The sequence below is a fragment of the Pungitius pungitius genome, chromosome 9 (genome assembly GCF_949316345.1).
Source record: "Pungitius pungitius chromosome 9, fPunPun2.1, whole genome shotgun sequence".
Taxonomy (NCBI): Eukaryota; Metazoa; Chordata; class Actinopteri; order Perciformes; family Gasterosteidae; genus Pungitius; species Pungitius pungitius.
Window position 1 is genome coordinate 6,083,621 of NC_084908.1, and position 25,890 is coordinate 6,109,510.

At 44.0% G+C, this 25,890-nt stretch overlaps 1 protein-coding gene across 1 annotated transcript in view; it reads right to left on the minus strand.

Annotated features, from left to right (window-relative positions):
• Positions 1-13,259: 13,259 nt before the first annotated feature.
• The window catches only part of LOC119218399 (sodium/potassium/calcium exchanger 3-like), a 31,856-nt gene continuing 19,225 nt past the window's right edge, over positions 13,260-25,890 (minus strand). The window contains exons 4-17 of the mRNA XM_037472801.2: positions 23,023-23,097; positions 22,549-22,633; positions 21,916-22,019; positions 19,568-19,642; positions 19,145-19,170; positions 19,019-19,072; positions 18,799-18,932; positions 17,803-17,963; positions 17,146-17,413; positions 16,876-17,042; positions 16,144-16,258; positions 15,930-16,042; positions 15,689-15,754; positions 13,260-15,435 (exon numbers count right to left, since the gene is read on the minus strand). Of these exons, the coding sequence (XP_037328698.2) occupies positions 15,283-15,435; positions 15,689-15,754; positions 15,930-16,042; positions 16,144-16,258; positions 16,876-17,042; positions 17,146-17,413; positions 17,803-17,963; positions 18,799-18,932; positions 19,019-19,072; positions 19,145-19,170; positions 19,568-19,642; positions 21,916-22,019; positions 22,549-22,633; positions 23,023-23,097 (1,596 nt within the window). The 3' untranslated portion in view covers positions 13,260-15,282. The remainder of the gene's footprint in view (positions 15,436-15,688; positions 15,755-15,929; positions 16,043-16,143; positions 16,259-16,875; positions 17,043-17,145; positions 17,414-17,802; positions 17,964-18,798; positions 18,933-19,018; positions 19,073-19,144; positions 19,171-19,567; positions 19,643-21,915; positions 22,020-22,548; positions 22,634-23,022; positions 23,098-25,890) is intronic.

The window sequence follows — 25,890 nt, forward strand, 5'->3', positions numbered from 1 at the left end:
CGAGCCTCTGATTCCACAATGCTGGTGTTTCTCGCTGCAGATGCGCATCCGTTCTCTGTCATGAACATACTGAAAAACCCTTAACCCCCGTTAGCCTTTTTACACACTTGTGCCTGTTCTGTAAAATCGAACTATTAAAACTACAGTTAATTAAATATTAACTATGAAATAAGTTTCTAAAAACTTAGTTCATAGATATATCGAAACACAGTTTTACAGGTACATTGCTTTGGCTGTTCAGTTTTGGTCCATGAATAACTGATACACAGAAAGAATGTTTGTAGTCATGTAACTCTAACTATGGAGATCTCATTCTAACTTGACTTTCTTTTTCTTCAGAGCTGGAGGTTGCACAGAGTTTTTTGGAACAACTTGTCCTGTGAGTCACATGAGTTGGTTCTGCAAGTTCTGCACAGTTTTTTCAACTAACCAACGCAGCATAATAAGGCATTACAAGGTGAAACACGGACACTATAATAGGTCTTGCCCCTTGCCTTGCATCTATAATGACTGTGTGTGCTCTTTTAGGACACAAGTTGCTCTTAGAAATCATTTGTTAAAACATGAATCAGTGGGTACTCCGTCTCAGCCAAGTGTTGCCCAAGAATCTCAGTCCAATGTCTTAACTCATCGGCTACAGTGTGATTTATGCCAGTTTGCGAAGGAAGGAGATTGTTGATGGTGAGCCTCCTATCTCTAAAGTTGAAGCACGATGGCCAGCACTGTTTTCAGAAAGACAGGTAATTATTTTGTATTTTAGCCATGTATGTGTGTTTTTATGTTTGGAAAATACTAAATTATCATTTGTTTTACTCCCCAGATAAGTGCTGAGTTCACACGCTTGGTTTCTACTGATCTCCATCAGTCATTTTTTGAGGGACTAGACAAATATGTCCCAAAACTCCTGGAGATGTACGAGATTCAAAGTCAGCGGTCTTCTAACCTACAGCGTCTGCTTCGTCGCATGGATGAACAAGTAAGGATGGCCTGATTTTGGTAGCCTTTGATCACATCCCTAAACCATCAGCAAAAGTTACATTGTGTAAAAATATATAAATTGGGAATCATTGTCAAATCTATTCTAATCTAACATAAAATAAATTGACAGAGCAACCATTTCTCAACATGTGCCTCACTGTTTAAGTACAGTTGTCAGTTTATCTGGTTGTTTTTGTGTATTGAGACCTCAAACCAGAAGAGAAGAGCAGCTGCTCTAATTGGGCTGCTGTACTACCTGAGGGAGGACTCCAGCCGGCATGTGAAACTCTTATTGTAAAAATATATGACAGAAAACTATAGATCTCTGATTTTACTTTTTATTTCACCAAGCTATGAAATTATGAATTAACTTCACACCTGCAAAATTGTCACTTTTTTGGCGATTTTGAAATCAACGCTCAGTTTTTTTCATCCTTTCGCTCCATGTGGAAGTTTCCGCTGGATACTGACACTGGAAGTTACAGCAATGAACACTAGTTTTGAGGTATCATTAGGGCCTAAGCACTGATGTAGTAAGAGCAGAAGACCTATTGTTCTTAAAATTTTATTATCGTAAGTGTTTTGGCGCAATCTATGATCTTAATCGATTCAGTTTAGAATTTGTCAGAAGAACCAACACACTGTAGTTATAAAAGCTTGAGGTTGTGGATGTGGTGGTGGAATTTTAAAATGACGCTTTCAGCCTAATCTGTATGATAGAACATATTGCAGGTATGTAACTTACGAACCAAAGAAAAGATCAACCTTCCAACCAATTTATTCTTGGCTAAGTTATTTTATTGGAATGTGTCATAACACAAATGGGAACAGGAATTCCACCAATATTGGACTAAACATATAGAAATATCTATATCCTAAAAACTAGTATTTAGCTGTCTTAATAGGATTTTTCTGTTGTGGTTAGGTGGCACCAGGATGTCTTGTTTTTCCCCATAAAGGGTTGGACGTCAGGTTTCTTTTTGTGATGCTACATGGTTAGTTACTAAATGTTTAATTGTGATTTTCAGACAAACAGTTCAGATACGGAAGCAGCAAAGGGAGTGGACATTGGCCTTGTTGTCTTTGTGGAAAACGGTGATAGAGAGACACACTTCCTGCAAGATATTGTCGATGTTGCGGTTGTGCTGGAGGGACGCGTAATCCTGCGCGAACTGAAGAATGTGGCCAGAGCCTTTGCCACTCTGATGGGACTCCTTTACAGCCTCAACATTATGTATCCAAAAGGACTGAGGTACACCTTTGAAACCTTTCAAAAGGTGTTCATGGGCATTGGCAGTGACAACTGTTCGGCTAAAATCAATGCACCGTGCGGAACAGGATGCTGCAGGTTTAAGAGCAATCAACAAAGTTAATAAAACGGCCTGATTTATAAAAGCAAAGGCCTGTTAAAGTTTTTTGATTACATTAGAATTGTTATGTAAAGTGTTTCATACAAGTATTTCTGCCTTGTATATTGTAGTTTTCAGACACGCCTCATGTTTTTTTAAATTCATATTAAAAAGGCCTGTCAGTTCCTGAAATAAATTGTTATCTACACGCTTCTTTTTGTCTGAATTATGTTTTGTGTACTGTTAAAAAAAGGAGATAAAGTTTTTTGGGCAAAGTAAACTTTAATTTGTTGAATTAACTTAACATTGAAAGTAAGATGAACTATACCTTTAAAAAGTAACCTGGCTGCCTTAAAAAGATAAGTTAATTGAACAAGATGCCGAGTTAGGGCAACTATATTTGCCCCACTAAAAACTACACATTCATCCAACAAGAAAACTAGTTTAAAATACTTTTGTTTTCATGTTTATACAACTCAAGAGATGAATTAGAATTACTAAAATTGTTGGTTCTACTAGTCATTATTTGTTGTCTCAACTTGGATTTAGGCTTGTCCAACTCAAGATGTCTTGTTAGAATGACTAAAAAAACTAGTTGGTTAAGCATACATTGTGAAGTTAAACAGACTGTTTTTTTAGACTTTTTTTTGTCAGCCCAACTAATTATTCTTAGTTACCTCAACTCATATTGAAGTACAAACAACCTAAGTTTCTTAGCTTCCCGAACACAACATTTCTAGTGTCACACTCCGGCTGGGGCATGCTGCAGTGAGGACTCAGGCGCAGAGTTTCTTCCATCCAAAGTGCTCTTTATTTTCAAACCAATAACGTGCTCCAACAACGAGGGACATATAGACAATGACGCGACAAAGGACAACAGGCACACAGGGCTTAAATACACAAGGGAGGTGCAGGTGATTGGACACAGGTGGAGACAATCACGCAATCACAAGACAAGGCAGGAAGTGAAGTTAACCCAGGACTACAAGAGACATGAAACTTCAAACTAAAACAGGAAGCGAGGCCAAACCGTGACAGAACCCCCCCCTTAAGGACCGGATTCCAGACGGTCCTAAAGGAGGGTGGAACCTAGAAAAACAGACAAGGGAGGGAGGGCGGGGAACCCAACAACCCCCGGCCGCCCAGGGGACTCCAAGGGTCGGCGGCACGGTGTCGGGTCCCTCCGGCCGGGATGACCGCCGGCCCTCAGGGTCTCGGGGGGCCGACCGCTACGGCGGCCGGGCCTCAGGGTCTCGGGGGCCCTGCCGCTACGGCGACCGGGCCTCAGGGTCTCGGGGGGCCGGCCGCTACGGCGACCGGGCTTCAGGGTCTCAGGGGGCCGGCCGCTACGGCGACCAGGCTTCGTGGCGGGGGGCGTCGGGCGGTGCGGCTCCGGCATCGTCGTGGCGGGGGGCGCCGGGCGGTACGGCTCCGGCGTCGTCGTGGCGGGGGGCGCCGGGCGGTGTGGCTCCGGTGTCGTCGTGGCGGGGGGCGCCGGGCTGAGCCCTGACCCCAATCCCCCTCCAAGGACCGGATTCCAGACGGTCCCCAGAGGGTGGGAAGGGGGGGTCAAGATCGGGCGTCGAGGGGCCGGGATGGGCAGAGACAAGACTCTGGGGGCCGGGACGGGCGCAGACAAGACCCTGGGGGCCGGGACGGGCGCAGACAAGACCCTGGGGGCCGGGACGGGCGCAGACAAGACCCTGGGGGCCGGGACGGGCGCAGACAAGACTCTGGGGGCCGGGACGGGCGCAGACAAGACTCTGGGGGCCGGGACGGGCGCTGACGGGCGTCTGGGGGCCGGAACGGGCGCTGACGGGCGTCTGGGGGCCGGAACGGGCGCAGGCGAGGCTCTGGGGGCCGGAACGGGCGCAGGCGAGGCTCTGGGGGCCGGAACGGGCGCAGGCGAGGCTCTGGGGGCCGGAACGGGCGCAGGCGAGACTCTGGGGGCCGGAACGGGCGCAGGCGAGGCTCTGGGGGCCGGAACGGGCGCAGGCGAGACTCTGGGGCCCGGGACAGGAGCCGGGACCGGGTTCGTGGTCTCCTCCCCCCCCGGGCTCCTTTTCCTCGGGTTGAGGAGGTCTCAAAGCTCGAGGCACATTTTCCTGTAGCCTCTGGGCCCGAGAACAACGTCCGTCTAACAATGTGCTAGAATGCGAGTTGATATAACTTATTTTATTCAGTAAATCATATTCAATTTGACCAAGATTAGTAGTATATAACACTCAATTTCACCCAAATAATCAGTAAATATAAAACCATTTCAAATAAATATTCAGTAAATGTAAATTAATTTCTCTCAAATATTAGGTAAATATAAGTCAATTTCACCCAAAAAGCAAGTCATTATAAATTACATAAGTTAACATGTATTCATTTTCCTTTGAGTATTTGAGTATTAATTGAGTAACCATTGGTCATATTTTTTAGAGTGCACCCAACAGTTTTCTTTTTAAATAAAACTTAGTCTCAGTGGGTTATTAACATGAAAATCCGTTGAAACGTTTAAAGGCAGCAGCACAAACTGTAGACTGGATGAGTCTGATTCCCATTCATCAATAGAGAAGTTCCTAATCAAACAGCATCATCAATATCCCCCTCCTACATGTCATCATCATCATCATCTTTTTCTGTTCTTTTTTTCACTGTCCAGCCCACTAACTTCCAGCATGTCCAAATCTGCTTCTTACGTAACCATGCAGATGATTTATCAACCAGGGGCCGCTGCGCTGATGAATGGAGACGAGTCACCGACGCATTCCAGTTCAAACAATAGCTCGCGCGTGCGTCCTTATTATTGATTACTTAATCTCCCCCATGGATGCTAAATCTAGCAGCTTGTACGAGAGCAATCCGTGCATGTACGGTTAAGCCACCACTATCATTTGCACTTAACTGTACCAATGTGGTTGGAATGAACGCGTTTCCATAGAGAACTGTGGCTGGTGTCCGCGTGCGTAAAGCCTCACTTGCAATCAGAAGCTCCACAAAGCAGATGTAAGGAGGTGAGGACACCACGTGTTACCTCAACAAGCCGGCGGCAGGAATACTGCGTCTCACTTTAAATTCTTGCATCACATCCACAGTGAGGCTGAAGTGATGCATATTCTATCAAATGCACATGCAGACGTACGGTTACGTCTCCGCTCACGCGCACGCACATACCACCTCACCAATGTGGCTCCGTGCACCCTGCTGTGGATCCGCTCATCCGACACCCACCGCCGCTCACATCACTCAGAAAACACGTCAGTACAGTTCACGCCGCCGTCTGTTGGAGGTGGAGGTCTCTCTGTTCCTCTCTCCCTGTGTCTTTGTCTCTCCGGGACTTGTGTCTTCTATCTCACTTTGTATTCTTGCGGGGCTCAATGAGCGCCGCCCGGTCGGCTGTCAGCGTGACGTTGGAAGGCAACCCACTACTTCCTGTGACGTCACACTGGGGCCCGCAGGCGGGGATGGGGTGTGTGTTTTTTTAACGTTTCCAATGGCGTTTTTTGTCACTTGGGAACGTTATAGCCCAACAAAAGGACCTAAACTGCTAGAAATTAAACGACATTTAAATCGCAGTAAATTAAAAAGCAGAATCTGAAATAAACAGTAAGCGTTCATTTGCTCAACCCTTCAAGATTTTTCTTTAAGAACAGGTTTCACTTCAAGACTTTCGATCGATTTCCAAGGAATTGTTTGAAAGTTATTCAAAATAATGGCAGATTAGGGTTACAATTTTACCAGTTAAAATTAAAGTAGTCCATGCATTTTTCTCACATGAAAAGGTTTTTAATTTATGTTAACTTTCTAATATGATGTTGTTGTTTCTGTAGACGGTGAGAAATAAATCAGACAAAGAACCAGAAGAGAGATAAGTAGATCCTTGAGGTTTATTATATGAACTTGTACATTCCAAATCTTTACAACGGTTATATCAGAACACAGAAAAGATAACACTATGCAGTGAACAGAGTACTGGCCACCTCTTTGGAAGACTTACTTTACACACTACTGCCCCTCTCAGGTTCTTCAGATCAACCACACCAGCAGGACTGCAAGAGGGATTTATTCAACTTCATACAATTGATTACAAAAGAAAAAAAAAGAGTTATATGTTTGATCTGAAAAATAAAACCACAGTTCACATTAATTTATGAGTGTGAGGAGATCTTGATTAATGTTGTTTTATTCAGTTTACTGTTGTCATTGTTCACGATTGCCACCAGTTTAATCTGCGAATGTGGTTGTTCACATTCATTATTAATAATAATGGAACTATACTAAAACTCTTGCAGAAAAGCATCAGTTACTGTATAGCAGGGGAAGTATTCATTTTAGTCCTTTATTATATCAAACAAACATTTTGCTTTGGTGTTTCCACATAAAAAGTTCCAGTGCAATGATTATATCAGGGCAATGACAACAGCCCACAATCCTAGACATGAAGAAATGCATAATATTGCTGTTTTCTTTGTCAATGAGATAGTAAAATAATAATGTAGATAAGATTGATAATAAATCGTAGACTAAATGTCATTTACACAAGTACCTCAGGACAAACGATATGAGTAAAGGTGAACATTACGTTGAAGGTAAATGAAGGTGACTCCAGAGTAGTGCAGATGCACAGGATTCAGTTGGTAAGGTAGTTTAGGTTTTTCTTCCTTATTCGGATCAGCACCATCCCAAATGCTGCAAGGGAACAAAGTGACATGAAAGAAGGTTTAAACCCGAAGTACTCCCAATATCTCCCAATGAAACAAGTATACAAAAGAAGCTTAAAGACGGTGCAACAATTTTAAAAAAAGAAAGAAAGAAGGAAATAGCTGAAATAATCGTCCGCTTTCTGCTGCCGATGCACTTTTTAATGCAGCTTTTGCGCTTTCTGAAGTTGTTGTCGTTTCCCCCGCAGCCGCTGTAGTGAAACATCTGGCATCTCTTGAACTTGGGGTTGAATGCGAATCTCCTCTCGGTACCTACCGAGACATGTCCCCCTGTCCACGGGATGGACGCACAGCTCTGCAGGGATCAAGGCTGTCAATCAGGTGGAGGAGCCAGATGGTACATTGGAGCTACTAAAAAATATTTGGGGATTTTCAACTCTCCGTGGGCCCAAAAGTGTTCCACATTATCGCGCATGCATCATCTTCAAAATGTTGGGTCATGCAGCATTTTGATCCCTTGGATCCATTCCAGCTCGGGGTGGAGCTCCTTAATAAGAACAGGGTCTGTCCTCCTAGCTTTTAACTGCTTTGAATGAGCCCTGTTCTAACTCAGCTGTGTGCTTACATTGAGCTCCCAGCAACAAGCCTAAGTCCAACGTCTCAACACTCATCCCCCTCTCATTCGCTCTCTGATGAATTCCTCTGGTTGGGCAAAGAACTACGTAAACATGTCATTCTCCAACTCCCCCCCAAAGCTTCAGCCTGACTAAATAAATAATTTTTTCTGCAGGCTTATCCATAGATGGACGGGGTTGTTGTAGTGACTCCCCAATGCTGAGTAAGCTTACCTCTTTGTCCGCTTCTCCAGCTTTCCTGTGAGTGCTCTTTGCCTCAAATGAAAGGACACTGGTTTTCGTACTTCAACAGTCCAGCATTACATCATTATGGTTCAATCTCTTAGGATTCAAGTGGGAGATTTTGGAAAATATTTAGTATCCGAGGATTGGATTAAATGTGACAAAATTCTCCACGAATTTAGAAAGAATTGTTATTATCATGTATCTAACAACAGACAAAATCCCCTTCTATTGCTCTTTTATTCAGTTGTAAGAATTGTATAATAAGAAAAAGAAATGTACAATCCAATAACACTTGGAGTGTACATCGCTGTGTAACCACAAGAGGTCAGTCTTTGGCTTGAACATTGCGATGCATGCAAATGTCTTCCATTTCCATAATACTTATTGTGCAACTTTTATGACTTTGAAATTTAAAGGCTCCATTTTAATCCTGTAGTAAAAACACAGAAGTAATTCTGGCATCAATCATTACCAGATTATCCGCTAAATCCTAACACACAGAAAGTTAGTGAGTGGGAAGTCTTGACGAATGGGCGGAGGGAGCGAGGCGCCGGCGCACTCGGTTCCTGCCTTGCACAGCAGAGGCCATTTTCATCTATGCATCGCTGTGACTTGAGTTTATTTGGTTTTATTAAAGTCTTTGGCAGCTCACTTGGGTTTAATGAATGAGCTAGATGTGCTTACATTGAGATTCAAGCATAACCCAGGATTCAGGTGACTGGTTTCTACTCTAAAGACAGGATGATGAAACATAATGATGGCTAACAAAAGTGAATCCCTCCCAAATGGCTTGTGCACTGGGTTTTTTGTAATCAATTACCTTTGCACTCTTGCTTCGGGGCTCCGTGTACAACAGATTAGTGTATATTGTAGCAAAAACTCAGTGTGAAGCATTCATATGTTTTTCCTGATTTTGCTCAGTTTTACTCTGTTTGGCCGTATGAACAGGTTCAAAGTGACAAAAGTTCATTTCCTACGCGTGTTCAGACAAAAAGCCGCAACTGTTGTGCAGTTTGCATTCAATCGGCACAATTAGCCATGTAGCAACCGTGCCGCCATTAGCTTTGCCAAGAGTAAAAATGAACTGTATAACAGTGTTAAATGGCAACACTTTAAAAAGTGTTACATTGACACTGTGGAGTGTGGACCCCATGGGACACTTAACAAAAGTGTTCAAATTAACTCCAATAGTGTTCATTTGAGTCTGTCCATTTTGTGTATTAGTACCAATTGTTATCCAAATCTTGGGAAAGGGTCTAAGGTTTGTCGGTTCGCTTATTCAGCCTCTTGGTGTCTGTAATTATCATTGGAAGCCATTGCTGTGAGACGCAAAATTATGGAGTGAAATGAAATAGAGGATGTGAAAACTGATGGTCGTACTTACAGCTGTTCATTCATTTTGTCATGGTCAAACAAAGAGAAACGTTCTTATTGATATCTGGCAAGTACATGAAATCTCATAATTCTGTCAATAACCACCTAATAATTGTATTGTCTGTTGTATACATATAATAGCAGTTGGTGACGGTTGTCTTCTGCAGCTGCGTTAAGGTAAAGGGAAGAGTCAGTTTAGCTTTCTTTGGTACTTACTCCCTCTGCTGGTACTGTTGCAAGGATGCACCAGTGAAGTGACAGGATACTAAACATACTAATAACGTACATCAATATAGATTTTCATCATGATCAAATTGTGTTTCATGCATAAATATGGGTTAACAGTGCCTAAAACCCCTAGATTTCAAATGTAATAAAAATGTGATAAAAGAAGAATATTAAGAGAGGAGAACATGGCAATTTCATATGTTGGAAATATGCAAGTTGGGTGGTGAAATATTATCAAATAAATGAAAATAATGCAGTGTGATTTAATTAAAGAAATCCTGAAGATTGGAGTAATAATCTGATGATGTATTGTTCAAAATACTTTTCTGCTTTTCAGATTCAAGAGCATCTGTGTTGACCAGGGGTGGGCATTGTACAGTCTGCGGGCCACATCTGACCCTTTGGCTGTCCGTGACCGGCCCGTGTGAGGTTGATTAGAAATTACAAAGTAAATATTTTTTTCTAATTTTATCTGATGCAATTTGTGGTGGCGGGCGTGGTTTCAGCTTGGCTGCATGGGGGAAAGAGGGGTAGTGGCTCGGGGAACAGTGCCAGGTGGGAACACTTTACAATTGACTGGTGATGATTGACATGTGTGTGTCCTCCCTCGCCCACCAGCGCCAAGGTAGTCCTCAGGGGCTTGGTGGCGCCAACACCTCAGCATGGACATCCGGGACGAATGGCAAGCACCGGCGCGGAGGTACTCTACAGGAAGGCAGCAACCGTTCGTGCAACTTACTGCTCGTAGTAGGCTCCTGCCTATCCACCGGCCAGCTGATGCTGAGTTCCTCAGCGGCTCGAGTGAGTACCTCCAGCAGCTCCTGGGCGGCGGGCGCTGCCTCCACGCTCACCACGTCCAATTCCTCACAAAGTGTGAGAGTCCCTACTCGTAATAAAGCGGGTGCAAGGGGGAGCACACTGGACAAAACGTTGCAACTCAGCCATAGTTAACCTCACACGCACTTGATGAAGGCACAGAGATGAATGGGCTTGCCCTTCGGCCCTTTATAGCTTCCTCGTCCTGGCGTCGCCCGCCTATAACGTACCAGCTCGCCATTGGTTAGATTTCACACGTGCTTCATGACGCGGTCATGCAGGGGCGTTTCCACGCAGCTTGAGTTCCCTGAGAGGGAACTAGGAGAAATGTGAGCAATTGTTTCTAATCAGGTGTCTTGGCCAACCAATTATCTGGGTTCATGGTCGGAATTTGCACAAAAGAAAAAATGAACTGACACATAAGAGTTGAAATAATTATTATAATATGAAAAAAATATTTTTTTAAAGGCTTTTGAGACACAATGTTTTGGTACAGATTAAAATATGTACTTTTAAACATTTGGTTTGATACAAACGTTTACTCTCTTAACGGCATGCAGAAGGCCCAAAAATGGATTCATTTTTTTGTTTTATGTAAGTCCTTTAAAACATTATATTGTCAGTGCGGGGGGTGCGAGGGCAAGAAGGGAGGACTCAGATGCGGAGTTGAGTAAAATAAAAGGGACTTTAATAATCAAGATTTCCAAAAAAAGGTAAACTCAGAACCACTCTAACCAGGAAAAGGGTTGGAAAAAAACATGGACAAGAAAGAACACACCAACATGAAATTGGAATTGGTTTGCATGGCATTACATGACGGCGCAGAGACTGAAGCACATGTAGCATAGACAATGACGCGACAAGAGACTCACAGTGCTTAAATACACAGGGGAGGTGCAGGTGATTGGACACAGGTGGAAACGATCATTGACACAGCAGACAATCACAGGGGAAGACAGGACAAGACAGAAAGTGAAGTTACCCAGGAACACAAGAGGCATGAAACTACAAAATAAAACAAGACATGAACCCAAACCGGGACAGATATCAAAAATAATGCAAGACTTCAATTGATAATTTATAATTTCCTTTTCAATTTGTAGAAAAGTCCTTCATGTAACTCTTTTGTTGGTGAGGTAAATTTATAATTTAACAGATCCTTTGTTTGCCCTCCCTAGTTGTGTCCTATAACACCATTGAATAAAGAAAAAATCTCTTGGTATTGTACAAACTGATATTATTTTTCTGTCTGATGCCTCCTCGGTTGTAAAACATGACCAACAGACACTTGTATTTCTGCTTTTTTATTGTGTCTCACACGAAACAATACAATCCAAGCAGACCCACGTGGCATAATTAATGTGTTTTCACATTCACAAAGAGGATGTTGCATGATCCTCATTTCTGACCAGAGCAAAAACTGGGTCACTTCAGAGAGTTCCCAATTCCAACTCCAACAAAATATAAGAATGGCAACGATTTAATTTTTTTTCTCTTATCTTAATCTCTGGGACATGTCAAAAAAGTTGTAGTTAAAACTGATCTTTCACACAGGACTCTTCATACCTATTTCACAAAATAATTGGTTTAACCGCATCACTTACTCTAGCCAGAGTAACATTTACCAGAAATACTGTTGTACCTTTGCTCTACTTTACAAATAGTTTTGATAAAAAGACTTAGGTTTTGACTAAATGGCAGAATACAAACCTGCATTCTTCAACTTCTCAAACAATTCTTAATTTTAAATCTATTTGGCCAAAGCAAAAGTGGGGTTCAACAAATTGTGATGGGTGAGCCCTCCCCAGAGTTTGCCTAGGTTCACTTCTGGCCTGCAAAGTGCTTTTTGAAGATACCCATGGCAGTCTCGAGGGCGGCGTCACCTGGGACGGGTATTTGAGCGGCAACGCCGGCTCCCTCCCAGGCCGGCCTGGCGGCAGTGTCACAGTGGACAGTGGGGATGCTGAGGAAGATGTCGGTCTCGCCAACTCTGAAGGTTTTCGGCAGGCGGGAAGCCCCGGCGGTGGTCTCTCCACCAATCATGGCGCGGCCGAATTTCTTCATGATGTAAACAAACTCCTCTGCGGCGCCAACGGTCGCCCGGCTGGTCAGCATGATCAGACTCTTCTTGGAGCCGTACCTCGTGCCTCAGGAAGAGGATGGCACAGAGTTGGGGTAAAGGGGTCAACGTTGAAGCGAAGGATAGAAGTGAAAAAGGATCCGTAGATGAACAAAATGGAACAATTACCAAATACCCGAAGAAGGTGAAAGGTGTGCGTGTAACACAACAGGACAACTTTTAGACCCGTCACTTATTCAAACAACACATACAGACAGTTTCACAGCGCATATGAAAAGCATTAAAGCACTAAATGTTGAACGTGCACCACCAACTCCTGAGGTGATATTTACTATGTTCACTATCTACTCATAAACCTTCATGTTGATATGACTTGGAATTGCCGGTGAGTTCAGGCATGCGTCTGGAGCCCTGTGATGCTCCCGGATGGTCTGTCGTACAGCTTGTCCAGCACAATGTGCTTGTCGCTGTCAAAGAAGTAAGAGCAGAAGCCTGCAATGGCACTTGTTGGGCAATCAATATTGTTCCTGTGTTCCTATGTTGACATAAAAGGCCTAAGACCATGATAATGTCAAAGATAAAGTTTGCAAAGCAGCATTCCTGGCGTTGCTCCACACGGTTAACGATCACTGACCCGCCAGTGCCCCGACGTGCAAAGGAGTAGCGAGGACCCGTCCAACGCTGCTCGTTTTAGTTTGTAACCTTGTGAGTGTTTGCATATATACAACTGCAAAATACGCTACTTCTTAATTATATAATTTGCGATTAATAACTATTAACTAATGTATATTAATGTTGCACGGCGTACCAGTACTAGAAATGTACGGTGGTACCCTTACGTTGAAAACGGTACAATTGAATATTTTTAGTACCGGCACTTAATTTTTCTTTAGCATTATTTTGAGATAATGTCCAAAAAATGAAGTATGTTTTAGCTGAGGCTGAGCGGTAGAGGCTGTAGAAATGTTACACAATATGATGTCCATTTTACCACAAAAAATGACACATACAGTTATTGGAGACAGAATGTGCTCAAAGTAATTTTGAACTTCTGTTTTTTATTTTTGTTGTTGTAGATAAATCATTTCAGTGGCTCACTTTATTACTATTTCTACCTCGCTGTGAAACTAATCATCAGTTCAGTGACAAACCCATAAAGACATGCAGAAGTGGTTTGCTTATGTAAATCAGTTTATTGCTAGAGGACCCCTGGGAACGAGGCCAACATCTTCATCACTGTGCCCAGAAGTCGTCATCAACAAAAAATAAGGATTTACAAACAATTCCAGCGACATGAGCATAAAAGGACAGTGATCAACTGAACAGTAACTGTTGTAGTCCTACATTCTAATAACAGTATAGACGTCAATAGAACTGCTCAGTTATTAGCTGAGCCTCCAAGAGACACACGTTGATCTTGGAGATGCATTCAATTATACACAAAATAATCGGAATAATGAATTAAGCATGCAAACCGAGCGGTGTGTATCAGAATGTAATTACTACCTGGGGATACTCCCCCTCTGCCTTCTCCATGGTAACGGACCGACACAGCTCAACAGCGCTCTCTAGTGGCTGGATATTAAAAGCTCTATTTAGTATGACAGTTGCCAATAAGAATCCTTCAAGGTACAAATTAAAATACAATTTACTTTGAACACATGCTGTTAACGAGGGTTTATTTTGGCTCAAGACAAGCAGGTGTTCAAGCCTTGGATAGACGGATGGTCCTCACCTCCCATTGTTTGTACTAATATGCAAATCCTGCAAGAACTTTCCAAACTCTACAAAATGTATAATTGATAAAGCGCTATTCTTAAATATAAACAACATCAAGCCAGTTTCCAGTACTTGGATTATATTTAGTACAATGTACATTCCAGTAAATACACTGTGTCCGTCCAAAGGGCTGAGACTGGTGGTTAGACATGATCCTTGAATAAATTAATTCATAAATAAATCATGATTATGTCTTCCCAGTAGCAGTCATATCTTGCCTTCACCCTAGAGACTGTGGCACACACACATACACACACACACACACGCACACAAGCAGACTTTTAAGTCCAAATCGTTTATACTCCTATTCTAAAAATACTTTTGGCTTTAATAAGTAACAATTAATACACTCAAACAGATTCTTAAACATGAATATGAGATCTAAGGACTTGAGGGAACTTTAAATTCAGTAGTTCTATGTATAGGGCACCTGTAGACGCTTTACAATGATAAAATAGTATTTGTAAAGTGACAGTGCTGGATGCTGGATCCAGGCAGATCCCTTCGCAATGTGTATGTGTCATTATATGAAGCCCTCATGTGTCTACGTGGGCCGTGTGTTAAACATCAGACTGTCAGTGCAAAGCTACAGTTGACCTGTGAGTACAGCATGCTGGGTAGCCGGTGCTGAGCGTGGGTCACATCTGGACCAGATCTCCACAGTAAAACACAGAATGACGTCACCGGATCATTGGGCTTAGCAAGCCAGTGGTCCCATTTATCAGCTAATATTATATTTATAGACATATATACACACAGAGAATGCCAGGTTTAAATTCAAAATAGCTAAACGGTGTGCTTATTCCCAAACCTTTACAAAGAGTAACAAAGAATGTCTTAGTGCAGCGTATCCTTGTCTCTCCAGTCAGTAGCAGCAGCAGTGGAGTCCATACAGTTTAGTTCCCTCCAGACAGACGTTTGGCTCTATGAGACATTTGGAGGCCATCTCTCTCTCTCTCTCTACGCGCCTCCTGTCCGGTCCCAACAAACTATCTACAGCTCTGCCCTATCACACCAAAGGTAAATCATACGCAACTCTATTTTTCAATTTGAAAGTAAAAAGGTGGGACTTGTTTTCGAGGCGCGGAGAAACTGGAAGCCAGGTGAGCTTTCCTCCATCGACCAGAAGGAGAAGAAGAAGATGCAGGAGAGGAGCGCGAGGGAGCTCAGTGGATGTCTCTGCACATGGGGAGGTTGACGAAGATGAAGACGTTGAACTCGATGAGGATGGAGAAGCACAGAAAGACGGCGTACAAGATGAGGCAGGCCAGGCCCAGTCGCCAGTCCAGAGTCCATTTGTTCAGATGGACGCCAAGGACCTGCAGACAGAAGGGACAGACAGAGGAGACAGCCAGAAGGGACAGACGTAGTGGAGGAGAACAGAAGGGAGAGCAGAGGGACAGACGGGAGGGACAAAGTACAGAGTATTGAAAACAAGTGAAACAAGGAGCCAGATAAAGGCCTAGTCTACATATTGCTTTCCCCCCCAAAAATCACATTTGACAATGACTGATGCGTTTTCAAGTAACAACAACAGAAAATGAATGAAAATGCTCTAAAAAAGTTACTTACTGTGACAAATACTGAAGCTAGCAGGAGTCCAACGGAGAATATGAGTCCTCTGCTGTTGAGATAGATCTGAGGAGGTCACAACACACATTCTATGACACTTACACCACGAGTGGGATCGCCAGGCCAAACAACACCTGATACGTCCTCTGTGTGAGCTGCTGCTGGACGGTGTGGCCTCCTGCTCTGCACTATGGCCCCCGTCCGTCATGCCCGCAGCTCTGCGGAGCCGAGCGGCACTCACGTTGGAGCCGTAGTCGATGCAGAGCGTCTGCAGAGTCCAGGGCAGGCCCAGGCCCACCAGGATGTCGAACACATTGCTGCCGATGGAGTTGGAGATGGCCATGTCTCCCATACCTGAGGCAAGGAGGGCAGCGCTGTCAACGTCTGAGGGGTACGACATCCGCTTCGTTCACCAGGGGTTCATTTCAACTTCCTGTGTGAGTATGTGTGTGTACCTTGCCGTGCCACTATAACACTAGCCATGCAGTCTGGGACACTGGTGCCTGCTGCTAGGAAGGTGATGCCCATGATGACGTCTGGAATTCCCAGAGTGAAGCCGATCACCGTCACCTGAAAGCAGACATTAACTCCATAGATGTGGCCCAGCAGAGAAATACAGCACCCAACGAAGGTTCCTCACAGTCATCTGCTATCAGGAAAACCTCTGGAAGGGCTTTGTATTTCTTTAAACCGATCCCAGGGGTCCTAAGCTCAGGATGCAGAGACGTAGCTTGCGATCGTCTACAATAATCTAATTCAGACCACAAATGAAACATCTGAAATAGAGTTTGTGAATGGGTGACAATCCCCCTGCTCGTGATTAAGACATCTTCTCTGTAACCATGGAAACACTAATGAAGTGAGTGTAGATCAGCTGTACCGTTCTGACTACGAGCAACCGCAGTCTCACAGATCTGTGTAAGATTCACCATTGTTTGGTTCTCAATCTTTTTCTGTCAGCCCCCCCCCCCTCCTGAACAAACAAAAAATAGGGTCTTTCCATCTTTGCTTTGAATTATTTACATTATAATAAATATAATCTAAAGTTGGGAACAGTGCAGTCTCTCTCTCTCTCGCTCTCTGTATCTCTATCTCTCTCTCTCCCTTTGACTCTTCCGCTCGTCATCTTGGCCGCTCTGGGCACACTCATATTTCCGTAAATGAGGCTCCGGGCTGATTGGACTGACCATCCAGACCATGATGTAGGAAAGACCAGCAATCCACATGGTCGCGGTGAAGAAGGAGACCATGAACCATCTCTCCCAGCGCCGCTTGGCACAGTTGGGCACGGTGAGGAACAGAAGCAGGGACAGCGGCCACATTGTAAGCCACTTGAGCTTGTTGAAGGCCCCGGCTGGAGGGACAGGGGACACAGACATGGTGATGGCCTCAGCCCTTTAACAACAAACACTTATTGTCAGGGGTTGTTTCATTTTAAAAAGTCCTCTGTGCTGTACCTGGAACTTTGAAAGGCGCGAGCGGGCCGTTATGGTCATCCTCTCCCTCTCCTTCCCCGTCGTTCTCGTTGTTCTCATTATCCTCATTTTCGTTTTCTGGCTTGTTGGCAGACTCCAGGCGCTGAAGTCTACACCTCCCGTTCAGACCCTGCTCAGCTCCACCCATCCCGTTCCCTAAGCCCCGCCTCCCCTGAGCCCTGGCGGCGGAATCATGGTCGCCGTTGATGCAGTTGACTTGAGTCTCAGTGGTGTTGATCACTCTTTGTCTCTATAAAATAAATGATAGAGCATAAGTAGAGATTACATTCTCCCCCGACAACACACACACACTCTTTTATCCGACCACAATACTTCCATAAGACGTGTTGCATAGCCATAGTATAGGATCAATGGTATTGGTGAGTCCCAGTTAACTACTCAAGTTTCTTTTCATTTGTCTATATCCTAGAAATCAGAAGAGGAGCTTTATTTATTTGTTGAAGCAGAAGTTGATGTTCTTTTCTTCCTGTTTGTTCTGGATTTACATCCAGACTGTAGTCTGCTGCAGACAGGTGTCTGAGAGGAAATTAGAATCCGTTCCACTCCTTCCCTTCATGCTCAGACTGTGGGACTCTCTTAAATAACGTCATCGTTATTGTGTGTGGAGGATGCATGTACTTCGTTGATGAGCATGCGAGAGGCCATGGTGAGGCGGGTTCTGGGGGAGAAGTGGCTGGTGATCATGATCCTCATGCCGGCCTCGGAGAAGGACAGCTGGTGGGGGTACGCAGACAGCAGCTCGTCCACCATCAGCACAGACGGCGTACAATGGAAGTTCGCTGGAGAGAAAGAAAACACACACACGATGATGATGTTTACTTCTTATTCCAGCTGAAAGCACAATTCAACCTCAGCCAATTATTATCTAAAGAAAGAAAATCATGTTTTGCACCATTCCTCTCTAAACGCCTGAGTGTGTGTGTGTGTGCGATTGGGGGGGGGGGGGCGTGGGGTGTTATGCATCGATTGACAGCTGGGGCTGCTGAATCCAGTTTACACGCTAATTAGCGTCTGGAGTGATGGATTATGCACAGTGTTTTTTCAGCAGCTTCCGAGTGCTTCTGCAGAACGACCCAGTCGCTATCCAGCCTCCAGATATCCACTGTGCAGATGACTGAGCTGGAGCTCAAGAGGCTCTCATGTGACCCTGACCCTCCGTACGGACTCTTGCTCCCAGTGAGGCATACAGCTCATTCATTAATCACTGGTATGTGATCCGTAAGTCCAAGTATAGGCCCTTGGTAGGGCTGAGGAAAGTCGTAGGCTAGAAGGATGAGCACGGGCCTGAGGCAGCATCGTGTGCTACTCTCTTCTGATGCTATACTTTCCTCATCCTTCTGGTGACCAAAAACATCTCTGGTAGGGAAACCCGGGAGGATTTACAGGCAGACACATGCACGGTTAGCAAAACCAGATGGCAGGTGAATGTGGTCACTTTACTCATGTACCCAGTGTCAGATTGGGACTTGAAATCTGGTGGCTCTAAAGCACCGTGAGAATCTCTACTGCCAATCCACAAAGTCATCCTCACTGTCTTACCCTGGAGCGGAACACAAACGGATGCCTTGCATGTCCGTCCATGTCGGTGTGCACAGGGGATCGGCCCAGCAGTACCTTTCTTTAACAGCACTGCCGTAGCATCACACGAGACGTTATCCTCCAGATCAGTACTTCCTGTCAGCCCGTTGGACAAATTCCCAGAGCCCCCCTTTCGGCGGTCGAAGTAGCGATGCGCCCTACCGTTGAACCTGGCGATGACAGACGAGGAAGACGGGGGAAACAGCTTTTACAACTGGGGGCAGCGAATAAGCCAACTGAGAGTGGTGACACTCACTTCATGATGAGGATGTAGACTGCATACATGAGAATCAGGACAAGGGACTCCCACCTGCACACAGACACTAGGTCAGCTCAATGTTCACTGTAGACATACATGAAGTTATGGTTCTTGATTACTCACCAGCACACCTTCTCATCGTAGATGAACTAAAGAGACAAAGAGGTGTTTAGTGAAAGCACTTATGAGGTTTGCTTTGTAGCATTCTGAAGTCATGTATCACAGCATCCACGTGTTCACATTATCAAAGGTATCAACACCACAGAGTCCAATTACTCTTAATACTGCTGTATTCTGCTACCCAACTGCTACCCAAGTATACATAAGGTATTAAAATTATAATATTGACAAAACAACCCAATCAGGTAGTGTCATTCATTATATGTGCGACATTGTTTTGGTGGATGACATAGTGTACTAGGGCTGGTCCACTCAGAGCATACCAAGCTCAAAAAGGGGACTGGATCTGTTATCTGTAACATACTCATAACCTAAACAGGCCATTAATGATTCATAGTAAGTACTCCTGAGTATCCAAGCTCTTACCGCAATGAGGGCGATGATAGAAAAGGTGTAAAATATGGAATCTCGGAGAAGAGCCCAATAAGAGAGCTTCACTGCCTGCAAAGAAACAAGACATAGGAAGATTTATATAGGTGTATATATATATATATATATATATATCGTACAGTCTAATAGCTACACATCATTCATGCTCTGTTGAGCCATGTATTCCTTTTGGCCTAAGTCGTAATTACTTTAAAAACTTCAATGATTTTAATTAATTAGAGAGACAATTGATAGTATCCTCCCCTCAACCAGTGCCAATCTGTCCTCGGATATAGGAACCTTGGAGGTAGCTGTTTGTTGAGAGGACATGTACCACAGTCCTTCAAGGTAGGTGTGATTAAACCTCTTCTTAATTAGGAAACCTATCCAGAGGTGTTGGTTAACTATACACCTCTTATCTCCCCTTCCTCTCTAAGATCCTAAGAGAAATCGGTCCCAAATCAGTTGTGTGACTTTCTCCATAACAATGGTTTGTTTGGATTTAGAGTGCATCATAGCACACATGGTGAAAATTACGACATACCTACTACTCGACAACAAACTTGTGTCTGTTTTGTTTTCGTCTACTTGGACCTTTTGTGCTGCGTTTGACACCATTGATCATTGTATGTTGTTGCAGAGACTAAAACATTTTATTGGTATTCAGTGAACCATACCATGCTGGTTGAAGACATTTTTATCAGATCGACTCCAGTTTGAGTTCCTCAAGGTTCTGTCTTGGACCAATTTTATTTACATTTATATATACTTTATTTAGGAAAATTGATCAGAATACACTGAATAAACTTTCATTTTTATGCAGACGATACTGAGTTTTATCTATGGATCAAGCCAGACGAGACCAGCCAGGGATTTTGAGCATAAGGACATCAAACCTGGATGACCACAAACTTTCTGATGTCAAACTCGACCAAAACAGAGGTTATTTTATTAAGCCTGCTCTGGTATTCAGTGGCACGTGTGGTGCAGGGTCAAGGGTCAAGGGTAAATGGGTGCCACTACCCCAGTGTTTCCCCTAGGTTTACAACTTCAGGGGGGGTTTGGACCCTCTTGAGTAATTGAGCAGAATAAGAATAAAACTCCAACGCTCCATAAATGCTGGGTTACTTGTTCCATAAAGTAGGATGGGAGCCAGAGCCTTCACGTATCAAGCTTCTCTTTTGTGGAACCAGCTTCCACTTTCAGTCCGGGGGGCAGACGCGGTCACCTCATTTAAGACAAACCTTCAGACGTTCCTCTTTGGTAACACTTATAGTTAGGGCTGGCTCAAGGTAGCCTGGACCAGCCCTTACATAAGCTGCTATCTGGAGTATTTGTGTTTTCTCTCCTGCCTTGGCCCCGCTTACACCTGCTGATACAATCATTATTATCATTAGTCATATTACTGGCGTCATAAATGGTTGTTGCTGTGGTCGTCCTGGCTTGTTACTCAATATTTGAATCGTTTCTACGTCTTTTACGTTGTTCATTCTGTAAACATGACATCCATGCTCGAGAGGGATCCCTCCTCTACCGTTCCCTCTAAGGTTTCCTCTTCTCCCTGTTAAAGGTTTGGTTTTTCTTGTGCTGATGTGAGGGTTTCGTGACAGAATGTTGCATGTATGAAGAATGTAAAGCCCTCTATGGAAAAATGGTCATTTATGGCTGTACAAAATCAATTGAATGGAATTGAATGCAGCTCTGTGAAAGTGAAACGCCTCCAACATCATCACCGTAGTGGTGTAAACCCAGAATTACAGAGTTACCATCCGAAAATGCAGTGACTCACACTGTAACCCTCCTACACAGAGCTCACACTCCATTACATAAGTGGAGGGCCAAACATCACATCTTCATTGAGCCACTCCCAGCTGTGGAATGGTTTGCCATTTGGAGGCGGAGCAACGTGCAGATCAAAGATGTGAATGTTTTCTTGTACTCGGTTCCCCTGAACCTGAAACCCCCACACAAAAGGTGTGCAGTAAAATTGCAGTTGCAGTTTTAATCCTAAACTTTGTTCTTTCAGAAGGCCACATTAAATATAAGACTGATCTCTGAGATAACCTGAGGGTGGAACACAGCATGAACTAAAATCTACATCATGTGGATCACATTTCAAATGAAGACTTATCTTGGTGCAGTCGGGCTCATGGACTCTTGCATGCATAAATCTACTCTGTGTGTGTGTGTGGGGGGGTGTCCTGCTCCTGCTACAGAAACAGACCGTACACATGAGTGCTTTGTCCGTCCCACTCTGGTCTGTGGCTGAATATTTAAAGGTGACATTCACTGTTTGAAATGCCAGCAGGTCAGTGTGAGCATCGGCTGCAGCGGTGACATCATACCTGGCCGGCGAAAAAGCCACACACACCGATGATGCAGAGGATGTTGAAGACAGCTGAACCCACGATGGTCCCAACACCCACGTCACCTTTGGTGATGAACACACCTGAGGAGAGCACGAGCCAACACACACACGCACACACACACACACACACACACACACACACACAGCATCAGGACTCCATAGAGAGAACACATGATGTGTTGTACACTACTTGACATTTTCAGTGGCAGCACAGAGCTGACAAACAGATGTCACATGTAGCAATGCCATTTATCTCTCTCATGCTCTCCCTCCTCCTCTCACCCCCCCCCCCCCTCTCTCTCTGTCTCTCAATCCTACCTCTCTGTGTCTCTGCATCCCATCTGATTAAAAAGAACACACATCATACATGTATAAACATTTCATTTTTAAATATATATTCTTTTCCATTCGCACTAACAGGGATGTGAACCTGAATAAAAATGAGAAAAGACATAAGCTGGACAGTTGGATGATGTGGTTGTTGTGCAGCATTCCTGCTGGTTGTTTTTATTGTTATTGTTGTGTTCTTCTGGCCTGTATGAATGGGCTTTCTGCGCCTCCCTAATGCAGCTCCAGTGTTGTGGCATGTGTCTCAGATCGAGGTGAATACCTATGATGGAGGTGAAGAGCTCAGGAGCCGAGCTGCCAGCGGCCATGAAGGTCGCTCCTGCTACGTCCTCGCTGAGGTCGAGCCGCTGCAAGACAAAAAAACAAAAGCACAGTCTTGTTTTAAGTAAGTATTGGGTTGGTTGAGATGGTACATGTATGATTTAGATATCGAGCTATATAACCATGGCTCGCACCCTCACAGCCCGATGGGAGTACATCAGATCTATTTATGGGATTGTTGTGAAAATGTCTTGAATGCATCAGACACTTCACATTACTCTGTCATCATGAATCTATTGTGGTAAAACACCAGAATCTCGCACCACCACACATCAACACATCACCGCTGACCCTTTGTTAAAGAATGACTACAAACTTGTGAGTGGCTTATTTAGTCTTTAATATGTATTCATAATGTTAAATATTAAAGATCTGAAATCAAGAGTCTAGGAGCGTTAAATCCTCACATTCATACCTCACACAGCTTCTCCAGCGAGGGCACAAAGTAGTCGTCACAGACGAGGGCCAGGGCACAGAACATGTAGATGGTCTGCCGAGAAAGAGGCGCAGCATGAAACGATGATCAGATAGAATGCGCCGATACTTCAAATAAGCTGGTTACCACCTCCCCTGGATGAACACATGGATCCGGCTTCTGCTTATTGAAATAAACTGCGTGAAGCATCATGACCTCGGACCTGGAACAACACTATGGGGCCCAGTTAAAGAACGGCGGTATTATGAATCCGTGTGGCTTATTTTCATTCTACACAAGCGCTGCAAGCGTTCAGGTGAACATTCTGTTTTACCTTCGTACCGCGTGTGAGGCTCTTCTCCAAAGTGTTTCTCTACAGTGGATGTGTAGAAACAGACGGGAGAACCAGCACGGGAGCAAAGTAATGTGTATTTCAGACACCTAACAGAATGGACCTATGTATGCTATATTTAGCTCCACCTTGCTGTCAGGAAGTGCTTTCCATCAGGGAACTGGAGGCTTTATCACACGACTTTGCTATGTGTGTTGGTTCGGGGTCACCAAAGTCACATGATAACACTAACCCAGGAACCGATAGAGGCAGCAGTGGACCAGCATCTCCGTGTCGTTTGGCCGATGCTCAACACATCACCACTTTGACGTGTTTTCTTGGGCCGCTTAAAGCCTCTCTGTATTAAATTTGTATTCTTAGGAATTTTATAAATAAACAGTACAAAGCTCAGGCAGCGTGTTTGATAAGTTCACTACAAAATAAAGTTATCTTCCATATGGTCTGTCAGGATTCATTCAGGCTGTAAATAATCTACTGTGTGAAAGCTTTTTAATGGCTTCTTTTCCTGGTGGCTTATGCAGAAGAGATAAAAAAATCAGTCGGACTGGAGATAAGAGAGAAAATGGCAGGTAGTGACGACAGGCTGACGGGGAATGTGTGAACAAAGGACATGAAGAGAATATGTTTCACTTCGTAATGATGAAGCCTTTCAAAGGAGTTCCATTATTCCATTTTCCAATTGAGTCCCTTTAATTTACACCAGGAAATGTCCTGTTTCTCAGACTGAGCCACACATCTGGGGTCCGTTTCAAGAAGCGGGTTTAGTGGAAACTCAGTTTGTTAACCCTGAGATGAGGGAAACTCTGGGTTGTCTGTTTCAGAAAGGGAGGTAACTAAACCTCAGGGTCAGTTGCTATGGTAACTGAGCCTGTGAGCTGAACTGAGCCTAACCTGGTCGGGAGCAGGTTTGCTTCAATAAACCTTGAGTTTCTTTCACAGGCTCCTCCTTCTGACATCAGCCAGCCAATGACAGAGCGCTCCTTCATTTCCTCATTCATTCACACTCTGAATCCGGCGGATTTTAGCGCAGGTTCCACATATGAACAAAATAAGATCCTGTTACGTTAAGTGTTTTCTGGAACATGCATGTCCTTTTCTGGACGATCCTGTTGATGAAGAAGCGGTTTTACTTCGCAGGGTGTTAAACGTCGGGAGAGAATATTGAGTCCCGATATATATTGTAATTTCGAGATACAGGTGAAACTCGAAAAATTTGAATATCGTGCAAAAGCTCGAAAAGGGTGAAAGTCATATTATATATAATATCTCACTGTCCTCATATAACTAACGTCCCCCATCGTGGACATGCTCTCACATCTGAGAACATTCTTTGTGAAGCATTACTTTATCTGCAAACAGCAGTTTCCTTTACAACATCAGTGATGTGGAGAATATTAATAAAAGCTGCTGTATGCAGAGCCATGAGAAAAGTTTGAAATGTTTTTGTTCCTTGGACACAAACCAGTGAGATTAAAGACGATTACCATAGGATGCGCCTGAATAAAATACATTATAGGTTCAATACCAGTTTTTACCAGCGATATTATTCTTGTGATTAAATATGAGCATGGTGTGTATTTCAAGCCTGTGTGTAGTGCAGTAACAGTGTAAAACAAATGTAATTTTCCCACTGGGAATAAGTAAAACATATGGATTATGATGTGTGTACATTAAATATGAACTGACAACACTATATTGGAACTTAAGCGTTGACCCAAGCAGCAGTTTTCTCCCACGCTTCTCTGTCTTTTGCTGCAGTAGCGTGTTGCTTTGTTTCTAATTACGGTTCATACTCGCCGTACGCTTGCATTTATACTTCCAGCTCAATAGGGGTGACGTATGCCGACCTTTCGTTCGTGGTCGTTGCCATGGTAACTCGTTGTATCATGGCTCCATTCATGCTGCCTTCAGTGCACGCGCTCAACTCTGACTCAACCTACCCTAAACAGCTGCTCTGAAACCCAAAATTCAGAGTTTCCCATCTCAGGGTAAATCAACTCAGAGTTTAGGGTTTGACTCAGTTTGTTGAACCTCCTACCTGAAACGGACCCCTGGTTGTGTTGGTGTCTGCGTGTGTGTGTTAATGAAAGTACTACCTTTGAGCAAGGTCATCACTCACTGAGATGAAGATGTGTTCATTCAGGGGAATCAAAAGGTCAAAGTTCATTGGTCATCCCGAAAACTGGATTTAATCTTCAGAATTGAGGTGAAGGTGTTGCAGCGATGGAAGTAACACGTATGAGTGTGCATGTTTTATAAAGCATGCAGACAAGGCATACTGGAGGTGTGGCCTTTGAGAACAGATCTTTTCTAAGTATTGATGCTAGACGCGTTGGACTGACTAAGTGTTATTATTGAATTTTGGTGTTTAGTGTTGGGACTTCACCGTGTTGGGGAAACCAAAGGTGAGAGAGGCCTACATGTAAAAAATAAATAAACCTTGCCCAGCTCCAGTGAGGCATTGTCTTGCGCAGTGTGAGATCCCCTCCACTCACTAAACTGGTGCCTCATTGGAC